Here is a 19,892-nt window from a genome sequence, read left to right on the forward strand (position 1 = left end):
AATCAGCTGTTCTGCATCAAATCTGATGCCACACAAATTATTTGTGCCACTCCAAAAAATAATTTCTGTCCACTATGAGATGAAGGAGAACAACAGCCTGATACCTGCAGGCCTGACAGCAGCAGATGTATCACTGCTGTCTGTGAAGGTTCTCAGTCATCCAGGTCATCGTAGTCAAAGGAGCTTGGAAAGAAAAGCGTCTGGACTTCTTTAAGTTACTTGAAGACGTTTCACCTCTCATCCGAGAAGCTTCTTCAGTTCTAAGGTCAAATGGTGGAGAGTCCCAGATATAAACCTAGTGGGAGTGACCCCCCACAGAGGGACAAAAGGGCCCCCTGATGATCCTCTAATCGCCTGAGCCAAGGTGAGAAACTGGGCGTGGGTCCCAATCAGCCAGAGTTTCAGGTGTGTTCATTGTGAAACCTGGCCCCACCTTATCATGCGAATTCCTGAGATCAGATGGCCCAGGATGTGAGTGGGTGTTAAGGCGTCTGGGAAGGGATCCCAAAACTGGATTATAGATGGCAGAGAGTTGGTGTCGTAAACCCCCGCCTCTGTTCAAAGATGGTCGCTCACAGTGGACATAGATGGCTTCTTTCACTCCTCTTTCAAACCATCTGTCCTCTCTGTCCAAAATGTGAACATTGGCATCCTCGAAAGAGTGTCCTTTATCCTTAAGATGCAGATGGACTGCTGAGTCTTGTCCTGTGGAGGTGGCTCTTCTGTGTTGTGCCATGCGCTTGTGAAGTGGCTGTTTGGTCTCTCCAATGTAGAGGTCTGAGCATTCCTCGCTGCACTGTACAGCATACACCACATTGTTAAGTTTATGTTTTGGCGTTTTGTCTTTCAGGTGAACCAGTTTCTGTCTGAGCGTGTTGCTGGGTCTGAAATACACTGGGATGTCATGCTTGGAGAAAACTCTCCTGAGTTTCTCTGATACACCAGCTACATAGGGGATGACAATGTTGTTGCGTCTGTCCTTCTTATCCTCCCTCGCTGGTGTCTGGTCTTCTTTCCTGGACCCTACACCACCGGGCAGAACATGTTCGTCTAAGGGACAAAGAAGGAACACACACATGTAAAGGAAGCACTCAAAACGTGCGGCTATCCTGATTGGGCGTTTATAAAGTCAGCAAAGAGGCACAGAAAAGAAGACCAGACACCAGCGAGGGAGGATTTTTTTTATTGAGTCCATTTTATCTTTTGGTTCGGTCAGAGAAAAACTCACTGAGTCAGATAGTGAGACGGTCCAGTCGTCTGATAGGTGAGTCACAGTCCTGTTTGACCTCCCTGTACTCTAAACAGGTACAGAGGATGGCTTATCAGCTAGAGCAGGGCGATATGACCAAAAATATTTATCACCATATACATTTGAAGATTTGCGATAACGACATAATTGACACGAGACAAAATACTTTACAACTGCTCAACTTTATTAGTGCAAAAACCCATCAATGTATTTTCACTTAAACAAGCAGCTGTTTTTTTTATCTGCATTAAAGTTATATAAAAATGTAACAGTGCAAATTCCTCGCTGACAGTTTAACCAAAAGGCGTTTCCAGTGGCCGACACATCCTCAGCATAACCATGTATAACATCCACAACACTTAAAGAGCTTATACACACACAACACGGTAATATTATGTTTAAGCACAGCACGTATCACTCCGCGAGGCTCCGCCTACGACAGCCGTAACGCTCCCACAATCCATCAAGCGGTGCGGCTTCGTAGCTTAGCAAAGTCGTACTGAAACATTTTGAGCGCCGTGCACATAAAATGGTTTCGAGGTCAGTAAACACAACCAGAGTTCATACATAAGGCACACGGGGTTATAAGGGGCTCTGTCGACTGTCAGAAAAATCAAAGGATTGATTTTAAGTGCGCCGTATTTTCCAAACAACACGGTAATAACGACGGCCCGCTAGCATGCGCTACCAAAAATAGTGCTTTGTTGTGTGTCTGACGGACCAACATTATACCGGTGTTACCGTGAACAGTGTGAGACGGCCCAGCCCTATTATCAATTCTTAAAAATGGCTCCCATCCTCTACGGGGTGAATTTCAGCTTCTTTCCTGAGAACAGAGTTTGTATTTCAAGATGCAGGACAAAGCATTATAGAAACAGCTTCGTCCTGCTGCTGTCACTGAACTCAATAAGAAGAAGAATGGTTTTTGATTTGAGCCGAAATGTTCAAGTATGTTGTTGTGAGGCGTTTTTATTGTGTGTTTGAAGGCATGCTATCATTTTTCTGTAAAGTAAATTTACCTGTGGGTATAAATAAAGTAACCTTAAAAACAACAACAAATATCCAGAGCAACTTCACCATCTGAGCTTCTCCTCTTTGATCGGTGATGCTTTTCCTGACTCCGCCATCGCTCTGTGTCTGTTTCCTCTTTAAGCAATTTATCAGCTAGTGAACACCTGTGGGCTGTTATTGTAGAGTGAGTGTGCGTCATTAAGTCTCCTTCAGCTCTGTGAGTTCATCTCTGTGGTTAATGAGGCAATAGTCAGATACACAAACATGGTGAGTGAGGATGAGGGTGCTGAGGAAGACTCTGGTTCAGTGTGATTAAAGTGATGTACTGATGAGTGACAGAGCTGTGGTTCAGAGTGGGGGTCAGAGGTGAACCAGCTGTGCTCTCTTACTGCCAACAGTGGGACAAACTGAGTGAGAAGACACTGCTGACATCTGGACTGAACATGTGTCAGATATGTGAGCTAACACTGAAGTCCCAGCAGCACATGGAGTCACTTTCATTCCTGCTGCTCCTAATGAGGAATGTCTGACTTCATGTCCTCATTAATCACAGAGCTGATTGTTTAGTTTTTACGCCGTTACCTCACAGTGTTTGTGTCCGTACGCTGCGACCTTCCACACCATTCCTTTATTGACACAGAGCAGCTCCGTGGATCCCAAATCCAAGAGTGGAGAGCAGATTTGAAGTGTGTCACATCCATGCAGTCACAGCTGTTTCCATCATGTTTGCACTGATATTGATCCTGTTCAATGACACGTTTCATATCAGTGAATATGTTCTTTAGGACGTCCACTGTCATGTTTAAGTGTCCTGCTGGAAATCAAATCATCCATGAAAACCCTTAAAAATCCTTTTAAAAACCATTAAAAAATGACACTAGAGTCTTCCTCTGCACCTTCATGCTCACTCTCCATGTTTATTATGGCAGTCGTACCTGACAGCAGCAGGTAGCAAACAGAGATCATCTTTCCAGCTGGAACTCTTCACTGAGCTGAGCTCATTCATGTCCTGGAGTCAAGACAGGAAACAGTTCAAATGTGTGTCTTCACTCTGACTCTGGATCAGATCTCAGTGACAGACTGTGGACATTATGGAAGCCTAAATGTGACACCATCTTCCTCCTTCATCTGCAGATTAAAGCCAAACAAAGATTCTCATTAAAAGTCTGCAGGTCTGAGAGAGACTCAATCGTTGTGTCATGTCAAACACAGTAAGAGGAGCTGAAGCACAGATGTGAAGAGCAGATTCATCAGATTATGACCTCACTCTGTTTTGTCTTCATATACATTCAGTCTGTGTTTAAAATGCACATTTTCTGCTTTTATAATAACATATTTTATATTTTCTATCATCACAGACTGACTGAGTGTCGACTCTCAGAGACTCTCTGTGAAGTTGTGGCCTCAGCTCTGAAGTCCAACCCCTCCCATCTGACAGAGCTGGACATGAGTGAGAACAAGCTGCAGGATTCAGCAGTGAAGCTTCTGTGTGCTGGACTGGAGAGTCCAAACTGTCGACTGGAGACTCTGAGGTGAGTTCACTGACTGCAGCTGATGTTCTTCTATATTTCAGGTCTTTGATGTTTGAAACTTTCTTTAGTTCCTAAATGTTCAGGATGTGTCTGAAGACAAACATGAAGAAGTTTGAGTGCTTTCAGAAATGTTGTCTTTCCAGAGTGAGCAACAGTTTTTTCTTTTGGCTCCAAACAGAAGTGACAGACTTGAGCAGGGTTCATTTAAAGGCTGACAGAAGTGGAGTGGTGACGGGGAGATGTTTGACAGGACAGTGTTTCAGCCTCCACAGGTTCATGTTGTGCTCCATCAGTCAGTGAAGATGAAGTCAGTACTGATGAGGCTGTAGAGTGTGTGAGGGATGTGAATGAGGATGATGAAGATCTGATGATAGCGGATAAAAACAGGCTGCAGAGACTTTGAGCTTGTGTGGAAACAGAGAGAAAAGAAAGACATGAATGTCAAAGCTAATGAAGGTGAAGTTAGGATGATGTTCATGTATCAGAAGCTGATCTGGCTGCTACAGAGACGACCCACACAGCTGCTGTGGTGAGGTGTGTGTTAAAGCAGAGGAACACACAGCAGCCTAACACAGGCCCAAACGTGACAGCAAAGCAGGATTCAGGCTCTGTGAGAGGATTTCAAACAGAAGCTGGAGAAGAGAAAGGACTACAGAAAGAAGGCAGCTGAGACCAAGTGTTTGCATGGAGCCCAGTCTAACATTCATTTATACACTAATGTACAGAAGTGAACGGGAAAATGAATCCATAGTTTCAAATGTAGAAATAGTTCTGTTCATTTACAGAGTTTAACACAGTTCATGAGGAAATGTTCAAAACAGCAGCTGAGAAGAAATTTGCTTCACAAAGTTGGATCCAATTCCAATAGTTTGTGATGCACTTGAACGCAGCGTGAGCAGTTCACTGCCTAACCCCACAGAGACTGTCAGTCTGGACTTTTCTTTATTTCTATTGGCTGTCAGTGAGATTTCAGAGCAACCAGAGACTGTGGGTCTGTGTATGAAGTATAATTCATGTGCAGTTGTTGAAGTTGTAGAAGGAGAAATGGCAGTTTGGGTGTTTCCTGCTTTCATTGTCCTGCTTGTGCTGATGAAAATGTTTATTGACGTGTGGATTCATTCTTCAAGCTCGATTCTGCCTGAACAACGTGAAAACTTTGCTTATTTTTGTGTAACACAATTCAACGCACTGAAGCATCGACTTGTTCCTTTATCCAACAAGGAAAACAGGAAATGGAGACAGCTGGCCTTCAAAGTAAAAGCTGCTCCTTTTGAAACGTGTTGGTGGTAAAATGTAAGAAGAGCTGAAGCACATGAATGATCTACGTGCCAAAATATTAAACACAGTTGATATATTTGTGTTAGTGTTGAGATTCAGGTGTAGATGTAATAATGTACATATAGCAGAGTTTCCTCTTCTAGATCAGCTGATCAGAGTCAGGCCAATCATGGAGCCTCGATACTACGATTCACCATGGCAACGGGTAAATAACGACCAGAAGCTCCGTGTGAATCCAGAGGAGCAGGAACATGAATAATGACAGTAGATGTTTGTGTGCTGGAAGCAAATGAGTGTGTGATGTTCTTTCAGTGTTGCCCTTTGTAGACGCTCCCTGAGCACTGGTCTCACAGCCAGCTGCACATAGAGACCAGTGTTGTTAGTCCAGGTCAGAAGATGACTTGTTGCAATGAAAATGAGCTTGTAGTTTGTCTGCTTTAATAATGTGACTGGAAAAAGGTGTTGGACTTCAAATATGTCCATTTCTGTCACACTTCACCTTTAAAAGTGAAGCCATGTGGTTCCTGGAAGGAAAAACACGACTTTTTCAAGTCTTTGTCCTGTTTTTATGAGAAATGTACGACTTTAATGTGAAACATTCAGAGTTTTTTCTCTTGTTGTGTTTGTTTGAAGCTGCTTCCTGTTGGCTTCAGCTGTTTGGAGTTTCCATTTTCTAAACTTCTACATTCTGAACCTTCTTCAGCTCTGAACAGATGATGAAACACTGAATGATTTCAAGAACTTTGTCTAATAAACTTACATCTTTCATTCTTTATACAGATTGGAGAGCTGTGGTTTGTCAGAGATCAGCTGTGATTATCTGGCAGCAGCACTGAAGTCCAACCCCTCGTATCCCACAGAGGTGGACCTGAGTGGAACCTACAGAAACCTGCAGGATTCAGGAGTGAAGCATCTGTGTGGTTTCCTGGAGAATCGACGATGTCGATTTGAAACTCTGGGGTCAGTCAGCATGTTTTAGTTGTGCTGAGATGAATATGATGTGAAAGTTGTGCTGACACTAAACTGCAGACATCAGGCTGATATTATACTGATCCACACTGAGGATCTTCATGGTAAAGTCTGTTTTCTTCTTCTCTGGTTTAGTCCATTGACTGCAGCAGAACAATGTTCACATTTCAAACAGTGAGACTCAACGTATGGCCCGTGGCCCACACGCGGCCTGCCCACCTTTCTTGATTCAGAGAGAGGGGACCCTGATTAACTGTGTAGCTTCTTCCTCACAGTTCTAAGTATCAGACACAACAATGAATCATCCACAGCTGACTGTCTTTAGCAGGTCAAAGGTCACGGCACACAGCAGGAATTCTTTCACATTTACAAACTGACACTGCTGCACGGCATGCTGGGTAATGCTAGCTGCCCAGGTATGGGCGTGCTAACGGCTGTGAGGCTCCGTGGCTGCAGAACACTGAAGAAGAGAAAAGAGAGGTGGAGCATGAAGAAAAGAAGCGGAGATGAAGCAGAAGTTTTGCTCCAGAGAGGAGCTGTCTGTGTGGGCGGGGCTCAGGCAGCTCCGCCCACACAGTGACAGTGAAGCAAGTGAAGAGTAATAAATGAAGACAGCAGACAGGATTTGATCAGCTGATGTACAAACATGTAGAATGATGGTGGCAGCTACAGAAACAGGTCCATACAGACTGAAGCGTGTCTCCTTTGCATCGTCCATATTTGATACTGAGAGTTTCCAGAAGAGCAAACATCAAACACGCCTCCAAACATGTGACGAGTCAGACTGACATCATTTCTTTTTTTTTTTTTTTTTTAAACTTCTACATTCTTTTTCTTGTTTTTCTGTTGTGGACTGCTGTCCCCCACAATGGAGCTCAGAGTTTTAGGGACAGTAGTGTTCTTTATCACATTTTTTACAGCATCTGTGTCCGGAGAGTGAGTGGAGGGCCGACCTCCCATTGTTTACAGCAGGGATCAGCTTTTTGCCCTCGGGGCCTCCGCTGCCCGGCCTACTGCCGAGCGAGCCAACATCCCCTGTGAGGTGAGGAGGAAGAGACACTGTTCTCGGGCCGGGATCGGGTGTCACAGTAAAGTCAGGAGGTACCGGCCAGCGATTCCATCTGTTATTATGGGGAATGTGAGATCTCTCCCCAATAAAGTAGACGAACTGGCGGCTCTTGCCCGACATCAGAGGAGCTACAGGGAGTGCAGCCTGATGTGCTTCACAGAGTCGTGGCTAACTGCGCTAACTCCGGACTCACACGTAAACATGGATGGTTTTCATCTGATCCGGGCCGACAGAACAACAGAGAGTGGTAAGAAGAGAGGAGGGGGTCTGGCTGTGTTTGTGAACGATAGATGGTGTAACTCTGGGCATTTATCTATCAAAGAGACTAGGCTGTAAGGACATTGAGCTGCTAGCGGTTAGCATGAGACCGTACCGCGAGAGTTTACACACGTGATTATGATAGCTGTGTATGTCCCGCCCTCTGCTAGCGCTGCAGCAGCCTGTGAGGTCCTGCACACTGTAACCAGCAGACTCCAAACACAGCACCCTCAGGCCCTTTTCCTGATCTCTGGGGACTTTAATCACATCTCCCTGTCCTCCACTCTCCCCACCTTCACCCAGTATGTCACCTGCTACACCAGAGACAATAAAACATTGGACTTACTGTATGCCAACATGAAGGAGGCATACAGCTCATCACCCTTCCTCTTCTGTGGGGCTCTGATCACAACCTGGTCCATCTCCAGCCTGTGTATAAACCTCTAGTACACAGAGAACCAGCTGTGATACGCACAGTAAGGAAATGGTCGGCAGAGACTGAAGAGGCCCTGAGGGACTGTTTCCGTTCTACTGTGTGGGACAACCTCTGCAGCCCCCTGGAGGATGACCTCAACAGCATCACAGACTGCATTACGGATTATATGAACTTCTGTGTGGACAACACCGTACCCATCAAACAGGTACAGTGTTTTTCTAACAACAAGCCATGGATAAATCCTGAAATTAAGGCTCTCCTCAAGGAGAATAAGAGTCTTTAGATCTGCAGACAAACAGGAGCTGAGAGTTGTTCAGAAGAAGCTGAAATGGAAGATAAGGCAAGGAAAGGAAAACTACAGGAGGAAGATGGAAGAGCAGCCGCAACAGGACAACATCAGAGGGGTTTGGAACAGCCTGAAGACAATCTCAGGACAAAAACCAACCCCCCAGGCTGCAGGAGACCTGGGGTGGGTGAATGACCTAAATAAATATTTTAAAAGGTTTAATCAAACACCCATCACAGCATTGTCCCCCCTGCTGCAATCTCCTTCATCTTCAGGGACTGCCTGTCCTTCATCTCAGGACTTCACACCTCTCAGCTTCACACCTCCCAGCTCCCAGCCATCACACCCACCCCCGGCTTCTGTGGACTCCAACATACACCCCCCTCCCCTGAAATCCCCTCTCTCCATCTCAGCACTTCAAGTGAGGAATGAGCTTCGCAAGATCAAGGTGAGGAAGGTTGCAGGTCCAGATGGCCTCAGCTCCAGGCTCCTGAGATGCTGCGCAGATAAACTGTGTGGCATCCTAGGATATCTGTTCAACCTGAGCCTGTCACTGGGGAAAGTACCACAGCTGTGGAAGACCTCCTCTGTGGTACCGGTACCAAAGACCTCCGATCCCAAGGAACTCAGCAGCTACAGGCCGGTAGCTCTGACATCGCATCTGATGAAGACCCTCGAGAGGTTGGTTCTAAACCATCTGCGCCCCCTGGTGAGGTCTTCATTGGATCTGCTGCAGTTTGCTTACCAGCCTGGCATCAGGGTGGAGGACCCCATCATCTACCTCCTGCACCGAGCTCTGACTCACCTGGAGAAGCCTGGAAGCACTGTGAGGATCATGTTCTTTGATTTCTCCAGTACTTTCAACACCATCCAGCCACGACTTCTGAGAGACAAGCTGGAGCTATCAGGAGTGGACCACCACATGTCCCAGTGGATACTGGACTACCTAACAGAACGCCCACAGTATGTGAGGACACAGGGCTGTCTCTGATACGCTGGTCTGCAGTACGGGGGCCCCACAGGGAACTGTGCTGGCACCATTCCTCTTCACCCTCTACACTGCAGACTTCCCCATCAACACCCCATGCATGTAAATGTTGCTGAACTGCAGAGCTCCTTCAGTGACAGACTGCTGCATCCTCGATGCATGAAGGAGCGTTTCTGCAGGTCCTTCCTCCCTGCAGCTGTCAGACTGTACAATCAGAACTGCTCCCAACAATCATAGATGTTTACATCTGTATCTTGCACTATTTTATCAACTGATTCACACGACAACCTGGGTTTGCCTCTTATCTGTATTTAATTTTATTTAACTTAATAACTGTACAGTACTCTGTTTATAGTAACCATTGTCCTTGATGTAAATATGTAAGAAAAAATTGTGTATGTTTCTGTTCTGTGACCTGGGTACTGTTTTTAAGAATAAGAATAACTTTATTTATTCCGAGGGAAATTCTTTTGTCATGTACATGCTCAAAGCAGCAGGAGAGACTGAGGAACAGATGAATAAGATATACAATATATACAATAAGAATAGTAGTATACAGTAATATACAGCAGTAGGATAGTGCAAGACATAGTATCAAATAACTCTAACGAAGTAATATAAATGAATGTATCCTGGAGAATAAAGAACTTAACTATCAGTGCCGGCGATTCTAGAAAGTGACATAGTATTGTGCAATAGGCAACATCTGGGCCGGTCTGCCTCCCACTCTGGACCCCCACCAATTTGCCTACAGGACAAATCGATCCACCGAGGACGCTATCACCATAGCGCTCCACACTGCGCTGAGTCACCTGGAGCACCGAGGAAGCTATGTGAGAATGCTCTTCCTGGACTTCAGCTCAGCATTCAATCATATCATCCCGGAGATCCTGGTCCAGAAACTGTCTCACCTGGGACTCTCCACCCCCATCTGCCTCTGGATCAAGGACTTCCTGACAAATAGACCACAGTCTGTCAGACTCGGCCCCCACCGGTCCAGCACCATCACACTCAGCACCGGGTCTCCACAAGGATGTGTTTTGAGTCCCCTCCTGTTTACGCTCTACACATCCGACTGCTCCCCTACCCATCTCTCAAACACCATCATAAAGTTCGCGGATGACACCACAGTGGTTGGACTCATCTCAAGGGGGGATGAGTCGGACTACAGAGATGAGGTCAACAGACTGACTGAGTGGTGTTCAGTTAACAACCTCCAACTGAACACCACGAAAACTAAAGAACTTATCTTGGACTTCAGGAAGGGCAGAGCAGACCCGGCCCCACTTTACATTCACGGGAGCTGTGTGGAGAGGGTACGCTCCATGAGGTTTCTGGGCGTGCACATCTCTGATGATCTCTCCTGGACTGCAAATACCACGGCGGTGGTTAAAAAGGCCCAGCAGCGTCTTCACTTTCTGAGAGTGCTCAGGAGGAACAACCTGGAGGAGAGGCTGCTGGTGACATTTTACAGAGCCACCATAGAGAGCATCCTAACGTACGGCATAACATCATGGTATGCAGGGTGCTCAGCTGCGGACAGGAAAGTACTGCAGAGGGTCATCAACACAGCCCAGAAGATCACTGGCTGCTCTCTGCCCAGCCTAGAGGTCACTGCAAACTCTCGGTACCTCAGCAGAGCTGGCAATATCATCAAGGACCACTCTCACCCCAGCAACCAACTGTTTGAACTATTACCGTCAGGCCGACGGTACAGGTCACATAAAACCAGGACAAACAGATTCAGGGATAGCTTCTTTCCCAGAGCTATCACCGTAGTAAATAAGCACAAAAACAATTGAACCTGCTTAACTATACCATACATCACTGTCATTATATTAATGCTGCTATCCTGTATATATCTTACTTACTATTGTTTGAGTACTTATGATTGTTTTTGTTTTTTTTGTTGTTTTTTTGTTGTTTTTTTTTACTTTTTATATTTTACATTTATATTTATTATTGAAACTTGCACCAAGGGAGTGGCACTCCAATTTCGTTTTACTCTGTACAATGACAATAAAGGCTATTCTATTCTATTCTATTCTATTCTAAAGGGAGTAGCAGCGTATGGGGGGATGAAACAAATATTCAATAAGGTACTGTTGGGTAATATTGTACAGTCTGAGAGGGAACAGAATAACATTGGTAATAGTCTCAGGAAAATCACCTACAGAGTGAGGAAGAGTTATACAGCCTTATTGCCACCGGTACAAAGGATTTACTGTGGCGGTCAGTTCTGCATTTCGGGGCAATGAGTCTTTTGCTGCGTTTGCCCCGATGGTCCATCATGGAGGCGTGCATGGGGTGGGAGGGGTTGTCCATGATAGAAAGAAGCTTTTTTAGCATTCTCCTCTCAGACACCACCTCCAGGTTCACCAGTCTGACACCCAGGACAGAACCAGCCTTTTTAATCAGTTTGTTCAGCCTGTTGGCATCAGCTGTCTTCACCCCACTTCCCCAGCACACTGCTGCAAAGAACACGACGCTCTCCAACAAAGAGTGATACAACATGGTCAGCATTTTCCCACCAACATTGAAGGACCTGAGTCGCCTGAGTAGGAAAATATCTGCAATGTTTGGTTTTCTTCCTGAATACTATCGTTGTTTATATTTACTGCAGGAAGAAACGGTAAAAACGGCGTTTTACAAGGAAAACGCTCGAAAGCACTCTCCACCTGTGAGCAAAGACGAAACCAAAACACTCCCCACCCTTTCCCATTGGTCGAAAAATGTACCATGTCGACCAATCAAAAAATTATATGGCAACACGGCATTTAGTTGTTAAGAAACGGGAGGAAGTTTTAGGAGTGACGGCGGTGTTTTGAGATGTGAGAGATTTGCGACGTTTAGCACAAATCTTGTGTAGTTAGTGTGTAGTGTAGTCAATAGTTTTGTTGTGTGTGTCAGAACAATGAGGCGACTGCTGAGTGTTACAGCAGTGATACATCTGCTGCTGTCAGGCCTGCAGGTATCAGGCTGTTGTTCTCCTTCATCTCATAGTGGACAGAAACTATTTTTGAGTGGCACAAATAATTTGTGTGGCATCAGATTTGATGCAGAACAGCTGATTGTTCTGTAAATAGTTTGAAATGTTTATTTTTAGGTAAACAGCTGCAAAAAACTTTCTTGTTTGCAAAACTCAGTAACTTTTTTTAAAGAAGTAACTATATAATTAATTGCCCAACATTGGTCTTTATATGCTGTATTTTGCAGACAGAGTTACAGACTCTCTCCCAGACCACAGACTGATGATACAGTCAGAGCTTTATAAAAAAAAGAAAGTTGTGTTTTCAAAATTGGAGTTCAAGTTATTTTAACTTCCAATAGTGTTAACATGCTACACAGGTCATGAACAAGATTGTTTTTAATTTTCATTGTAAGTGGGATAAAGCAGGTAATTAAAAGTAGTCTAACATAAATGTAAATGCTGTAATTTGATTATTTTAATAAACCATGTAACTTGGATGGATTCGATGCCGGCGTGACCACAGTGCACACGTCTGCTGTTGCTCACAGTGGTCCAAGGGGCCGCTCAGGGAGTTTGTGTGTTCGCTCAGACACGTGAAAAATTAGAGGGAACATTGGTCGGACATGCTGTGGTCGACTTAGTCCGTAATCCAACCTACCAGTGGGGTGTCCACCTGCATTTCCGTGAGCTTATTCCCCAGCAGTGATGGTCTGATCGTGTTAAAAGCACTAGAGAAGTCAAAGAACATGACCCTCACAGTGCTCCCATCAATGTCCAGATGAGAATCAGCCTGGTCCAGCAGGTAGATGATGGCATCCTCCACGCCGATACGAGGTTGATAAGCAAACTGCAGGGGGTCCAGCCAGGGCTCCACGAGCAGACGCAGATGTTTCAGGATGAGTCTCTCTAGCGTCATCATGACATGTGAGGTCAGAGCCACTGGCCTGTAGTCACCGAGGGTCGACGGGTTGATCTTTTTAGGGACAAATCTCTGCATTTCCAGACTCATGTTGAAGGTCCGGGTTAGAACTCCAGACAGCTGGGACGCACAGCACCTGAGGGCCCTGGGACTGACACCGTCAGGGCCAGCAGCTTTGCTGGAGTGGATTCTGCCCAATTCTCTTTTGATGTCATCTGCTGAGAGGGACAGGGTGAGACAGTCTGAGGGGGGAGGAGAAAGGAGAAGATGGGTGTGGAGACCGGAGACGCAGGGCAGTCAAACCTACTGAAGTGCAGATTTAGGTTGTTAGCACTTTCGACGTCCCCATCCATCCCAACCCCTCTCTTTTGTCTCAGGCCAGTGATGGCCCACATTCCATTCCACACCTCCCTGTTGTATATGTGTCTTTCTGGCTGCTGTTACAACCAAATTTCCCCTTGTGGGACAATTATAGGATTATTCTATTCTATTCTGAACCTTCTTCAGCTCTGAACAGATGATGAAACACTGAATGATTTCAAGCACTTTGTCTAATAAACTTACATCTTTCATTCTTTATACAGATTGAAGGACTGTGATTTGTCAGAGATCAGCTGTGATTATCTGGCAGCAGCACTGAAGTCCAACCCTACATATCCCAGTGTACTGGACTTGAGCGTAAACTTCAGCAACCTGCAGGATTCAGGAGTGAAGCAGCTGTGTGTTCTACTGGAGAATCCACGATGTCGGTTTCAAACTCTGAGGTCAGTCACCATGTTTTAGTTGTGCTGACACTGTCTGTATCCCAATTCAGGGTCTGCAACCTTAAAGTACGCAGCCTTAATGATCCACAAGGGCCGCGTACCGAAAGACTGCTAAGGCCGGAAGTGCAAGGCTTGTGGGCTTCTGAAATGGGACGGTCTAGCCTCCGTCACGCTGCCAGGTTGCCTAGCAATCATGATACTAACCGCTGGAAATGTTTTATATTGTCACGGACACAGGAGGGACTCAAACGCAGACTGAAATCACAAGATTAGTTTGTTTATTTTCCACACACATTGAGTGCAATATTTAGGGAAATGAGTCCAGGGGTCACGAAGGCAGTTTGGGGAAAACACAAGCAGAAATTCACACAGAGACTCCTCCTCCCGGGGATTCTTTGCCCAGCTCGCACCACAACTCACAACGAAGTAGTGGCAGTAGATCCTCAGGATGGCGGGTTGAATGTGACACGGAGACAGGAGAACGACATTAGAATAATGCACAAAAGTTACTCGAAGAAGCTAGATAATCGAAGGAACACTAACAAGGGTTACACAATAATCCAGCGATCAGGCATTCCCAGCCGCTGCCTTTAGTAATGAACTTGAGTGAGAGCTGATCACAGGTGATCGCTTGCAGGTGTGGAAGCCAGGGGTGGGAGTCCACAATGAACTCCTTCCCGGTGGTGCGCAGAGCACACTGGACTAGCTGGGTAGACACAGGGACCATGACACATACAGCATTTTTTGACAGAAATGTGGGAGAAAATATTTTGTTCATTTGTTTGTTTCTTTCTACATGAGCTCTGTGTGATAAGTATCTGAGGCTGAGACCACAGGACTGTAAAACATGATTGTTGGGCTTCATTTATTTACTGAACAGTCATTTAAGATTAGTTAGTGATAGGTTTGTCTAGCACAGACCGATTGCTGGAACGAGGCAATTCTACTACAATGGCAAAAACAAGACGCAAGTCACCAGAGCTCTTTGGGTAGTCACGTGCACGAGGGAGAGAACTGTGACGAGCGCTGTTCCTGACGCTCAAACCGCAGTCACTCTGTCAGCTCCCCCTCAGCACTGTTCTTTATTGTGGTTACATGAATATGTATAGGTTCATTAACATATGACAACTGACACAGGCATACTGTACATGTGAACAAAGAGTACCAGTGTGTGTGTGTGTGTATGTGAGTATTGGTGTGTGTGCGTGGGGTCAAAATGTGACCCTGTGAAGACTCCCCATACCTGCTGGTGCCAGGAGTCCAGCAGTTCACTTAAACAAAAGGCTCTTACACTCAAACAGATATACGTGTGTTTGCTATACCATATATCACAAAGAGAAGATACAACCTCTCTCTCATGACCCAAGGAGGTGTGTGATCTATGCTAGAACACTCTGGAAGAGGTGTGAACGTACTCCCCTTTTCATGGTGCACAGGGTTGCTGCAGACCTCCTAGGATGAGACATTCTTTCAATCTACAATTGATTATATACTTCTAAGCATAAATGATTATATGTTTCTAAGTACAAATGACAATACTAAAACATAACCCCAACAGTTAGTAAATAACAATTAGCTAATGTTGTTCATGAGACTAAAGTCATCTCACTGTGGTAATGTAAATATAATATGGCCAATATTATAGTTATTAGATTATTATGATATATTACATCAGTGAGCCTGAACTCTGTGTTAAATACTGATCTTCAGTAAAGATTCAAGTTGCAGTTATTTCCCGTCACCTTAAATCTTCACTCAAAAAAAGTATCTTTGACAGTGTATATACAGATGTATTATATATGAGAGACAAATATTGTTCGTTTAATATGTTGGCATTACTAAATTTGGCTCAATGTTTACAAATATGTGTAAAAAGCAAATGTACGAGCTGTGATAACTGTGTCTGATAGAATGAAGAGTAGACTGATATATGAAATATTCCTTTATTGGGTGAGAAAATCAGACCATGTCATAACTGCTTTAAGTCATACAGAATAGATATCAGAGCCTTAAACAGGCTGACTTCTGCTAAATGGGTCAAACTGGGCAGAAAGTCTACAAACACATAACATCCTTATAGAATATGATGTAACACTATAGATCAACTTACCTCAGAATATATAAAGCATATAAACAATTACAGCAATATGATGCAACAAACACAGCAGTGCTACTGATCCAAAATACTCAAAGCTTCATAGAACTGAAACAAACATTTATTTTTAGCTCCATTCTGCTGCTGATACATACTTTAGGTTTCTGAATATTAAACTTGTTGCTGCCTTTCATAGTGTGTAACTTGAAGGCCCTGAGTACTTTCTCCCACACTGAAAACACTGGAATGATCACATTATTTGAACATTACCTAATAAGACTGATTCAGCACAGACAATTAGTTATGTTAAACTTTCCTAGCAGTCCTTCACAAACAGGGAACAGTCTGTCTATTCTCTCCATCTGTCAGCTGCTGCTGGCTCTTCCTCCTCCTCTTCCTCACACACTGCTGAGTTTGTCCTGGTGGATCATCAGGGGTGCAAAGCGTCACAGATGATGTGCAGCAGTGGGTCCCTCAGTCTGTCCTCACTCTGGACACTTGCAGTCGTCACACATGGAAATCAAATGTGTGATAAGCTGCAGGATTCAAACACAAGTGTAACTTATAAATACATGTTCATACTTTTATTCCACAATCAGAGAGAAAGAAACAGAGAGAGAGTGCAGGACAGACAGACAGGTGGCAGTCTCAGGTGTACACACTGCTACACAACAGCACCAGAGAAGCACGATTTAGTGTTTGTATTATTACGAGTGTAAACAAGAAGAGTTCCAGATGGTGCAGTGGACACATGTGCGACTGCTGTGATTAAAGCATCTTTCTTTCAGCTTAACGAGTGAACCGTCAGCTCGTTCAAACACACGTTAAAGTCCGTTTGGCTCGACACCACCGAACAGAGGCAGCAATATAACACAGCTAACATTAACAGTGCAGTGAATCCTGCTTGTGCCGTGATGTTCATGACTGCAAACCGAGCAGCATCACTGACTTTCAGCTTGTTGTGTTTGTGGATATATGACTGACTTTAATTATCCACAAAATCATCACATTCTCTGTGAGATTAAGGTCGACTATTGAACGGCGTATATTTAAAGGCTTTAAAACCAAGTTAGTACAAACGTCACTAATGTCACATAACTTTGCCGACATGTGGCCAACAGTAATGTTTTAATGGTTTTCATTATTAAACATTTGTACATAAATAAGAGACATAATATTCAGTACTTACTTTTACAAGTTTACTCCTCGGCTGCCCCGCTTCAGCCATTTTTTTCAGCAACATTATCCACACCCACCGCCGCGCTATGAAGTCTGGGATATGTTGGGCCATGAAGTCCACACCGACCCATCCTTAAACTTCAGGGAAATGAAGGACGCATTTGAGGGCCACATTTCGAGCAGCCTTTGAATTGGGACAGCCTTTGTCGCGTCGCTGTGACGTAATCGGCCTTAAAATGCGGCCTTTAAGGCTGCAGACCCTGAATTGGGATACAGCCACAGTCGATCTGTGGAACTAGCACATTTATACAGGAAGTCTTGTTCAGCTGTTTTTAGACCTTCTAGTCTCTGATCCTATGAATCTTAGTCAGTAGATTATGCAGATTTCTGGAGTATGCCCAACTCTAACTACTTTGACGTCCAGGTGTAAATGGTAAATGGACTGATTCTTATATAGCGCTTTTCTACTCTCCCGGAGGACTCAAAGTTCTCTATACAACATGCCACATTCACCCCCATTCTCACAAGCTTACTATAAACTTACTATAAACTGAGTGCTACCTAGCTACATTCACACTCCGATGGACGCATTGGAGAGCAACTTGGGGTTAGTATCTTGCCCAAGGATACTTGGAGCCAGGGATCGAACAATCAACCTTCCTATCAGTAGGTGACCTGCTCTACCTCCTGAGCTACAGCCCACCCCTTGTGTCTTGTGTCTTCTGTCTTCCCTGCTTGTCCTGATACAAACAAACCTGAGTAACCTTGCAGGTCAACCTGTTATGGCAGCTCTCCTCTAGATTGTAGTTCTTGTTAACCTGGGATGGTTTTAGAAGCCTGGACCACAGACTGCAAGGGAAGATATTGCTGGGAAAGGCCAGAGCAACCTATTAGACCCATTAAACACTAACATAGATGAATACTCAGATTTAAACCTTTATTGTTTCACAAAGGGTTAAAAAGGGAACGTCCCCAGTTTAGACTGCAACAGATTTTATTAAAGCAGTTTGACAGGAGCAAAGCAACAAATACAAAGAATAATCAGATTACATCAATTGTACTTATGTAACTAACCCACTCTGAGCTGATGATGATTTAGTTCTCATCTTTGGGGCAAAGGGGTTGGTGATGAGAGGGACACTTGCAGCACTGTAGATGTGTTCATGGAAATAATCAGGAGAGCAGTATTCACTGATAGATCACACATCTTCTTAAAGTTACAATATGGACACTGATGGAAGTCCTAATCCTTCTCAGAATTATAATCCAACACAGCGATGATGATGATGAGGAGGAACAGAAACAGAGTCAAATCCTAGTCCAGTCTGTAATTCCAGTCCATTATGGCCAATCTCCCCTTCCCTCCTATGCTTGAGTTTCCACCTTCTGGAATCCTTTGAACTGCTCGTGTCGCAGGACGCCTCAGACTGACCCAGAACACCTCCATGCATCCCAGTTTATACAGGGTGGGCCATTTATTTGGATACACCGTAATAACATGGGAATGGTTGGTGATATTAAAGTCCTGTTTGTGGCACATTAGTATATGTGAGGGGACAAACTCCTCAAGATGGGTGGTGACCATGGTGTCCAATCAGAAGTCGGCCATTTTGGATACAACTTTTGTTTTTTCAATAGGAAGAGGGCCATGTGACACATCAAACCTATTGGTAATGTCACAAGAAAAACAATGGTGTGCTTGGTTTCAACGTAACTTTATTCTTTCATGAGTTATTTACAAGTTTCTCTCTGTTCACAGCCATTGACGTGTCAAAGAGGTTAACACGTGAGGAGCGAATCGAAATTGTGTTGATATTCTGGTGAACGCAGTAACCGGGTCATTGCAGCAGATTTCAATGCAAGACACCCTACGAGACCACCCATCTCCCATGCTACAGTTAGCAAACTGCTTGCTAAGTTTCGTGAAACTGGTTCAGTGTTGGATTTGCTAAAATGTGGACGCAAGAAAACTAATGAAGAAACATCAGTGGCTGTCCTAGCTTCATTCAGCAAGAGCCCACAGCGTAGCACTCGCCGCATGTCACTGGAGAGTGGCATTAGTCGAACAGCCCTTCTGCGGATATTAGCTACTCACAAATGGCACCCTTACAAACTCCAGCTGCTGCAGCATCTCAGCAAGGATGACCCAGATCGGCCACAGAATTTGCAGAATGGGCAAAACAAATGGGTACTTTTGTTCAGTGATGAGGCAAACTTCTATGCGAATGGTGAAGTTAACAAACAAAACCACCGCTATTGGTCTGACACTAACCCACATTGGATGGATCCCTCCAAGACTGTTGGAACAAAAGTGATGGTTTGGTGTGGTATATGGGGTACAACGATAGTGGGTCCATTCTTCATCAATGGAAACCTCAAGGCCTCTGGATATTTGAAATTGCTACATGATGATGTGTTTCCCTCTTTATGCACTGAAGCTGGCACGTTCCCTGAGTTTTTCCAGCAAGATGGTGCACCACCACATTATGGGTGCAGGTCCGAGCATTCCTAGATGAACAGTTTCCTGGAAAGTGGATTGGTCGTCGTGGGCCAGTTGAATGGCCCCCAAGGTCTCCCGATCTGACCCCCTTAGACTTTTATCTTTGGGGTCATCTGAAGGCAATTGTCTATGGTGTGAAGATACGAGATGTGCAGCACCTGAAACTACGGATACTGGATGCCTGTGCTGGCATTTCTCCTGCGGTGTTGCTATCAGTGTGTGAAGAGTGGGAGAAGAGGGTTGCATTGACAATCCAACACAGCGCATTGAACACATTTTATAAGTGGTCAGAAACTTGTAAATATCTCATGAAAGAATAAAGTTACGTTGAAACCAAGCACACCATTGTTTTTCTTGTGACATTACTAATAGGTTTGATGTGTCACAT

The 19,892-nt window shown here is 44.6% G+C and overlaps 1 protein-coding gene across 1 annotated transcript in view; it reads left to right on the forward strand.

The window, feature by feature from the left end:
• LOC113029538 (NACHT, LRR and PYD domains-containing protein 12-like) overlaps positions 1–19,892 on the forward strand; it is a gene marked incomplete at its 5' end in the record, with an annotated part of 62,381 nt that overhangs the window by 14,078 nt on the left and 28,411 nt on the right. The window contains 3 exons of the mRNA XM_080292776.1: positions 3,619–3,792; positions 5,851–6,030; positions 13,551–13,730. Coding sequence (XP_080148902.1) covers positions 3,619–3,792; positions 5,851–6,030; positions 13,551–13,730 — 534 coding nt within the window. The remainder of the gene's footprint in view (positions 1–3,618; positions 3,793–5,850; positions 6,031–13,550; positions 13,731–19,892) is intronic.

The sequence above is a fragment of the Astatotilapia calliptera genome, chromosome 3 (genome assembly GCF_964374335.1).
Source record: "Astatotilapia calliptera chromosome 3, fAstCal68.1, whole genome shotgun sequence".
Classification (NCBI taxonomy): domain Eukaryota; kingdom Metazoa; phylum Chordata; class Actinopteri; order Cichliformes; family Cichlidae; genus Astatotilapia; species Astatotilapia calliptera.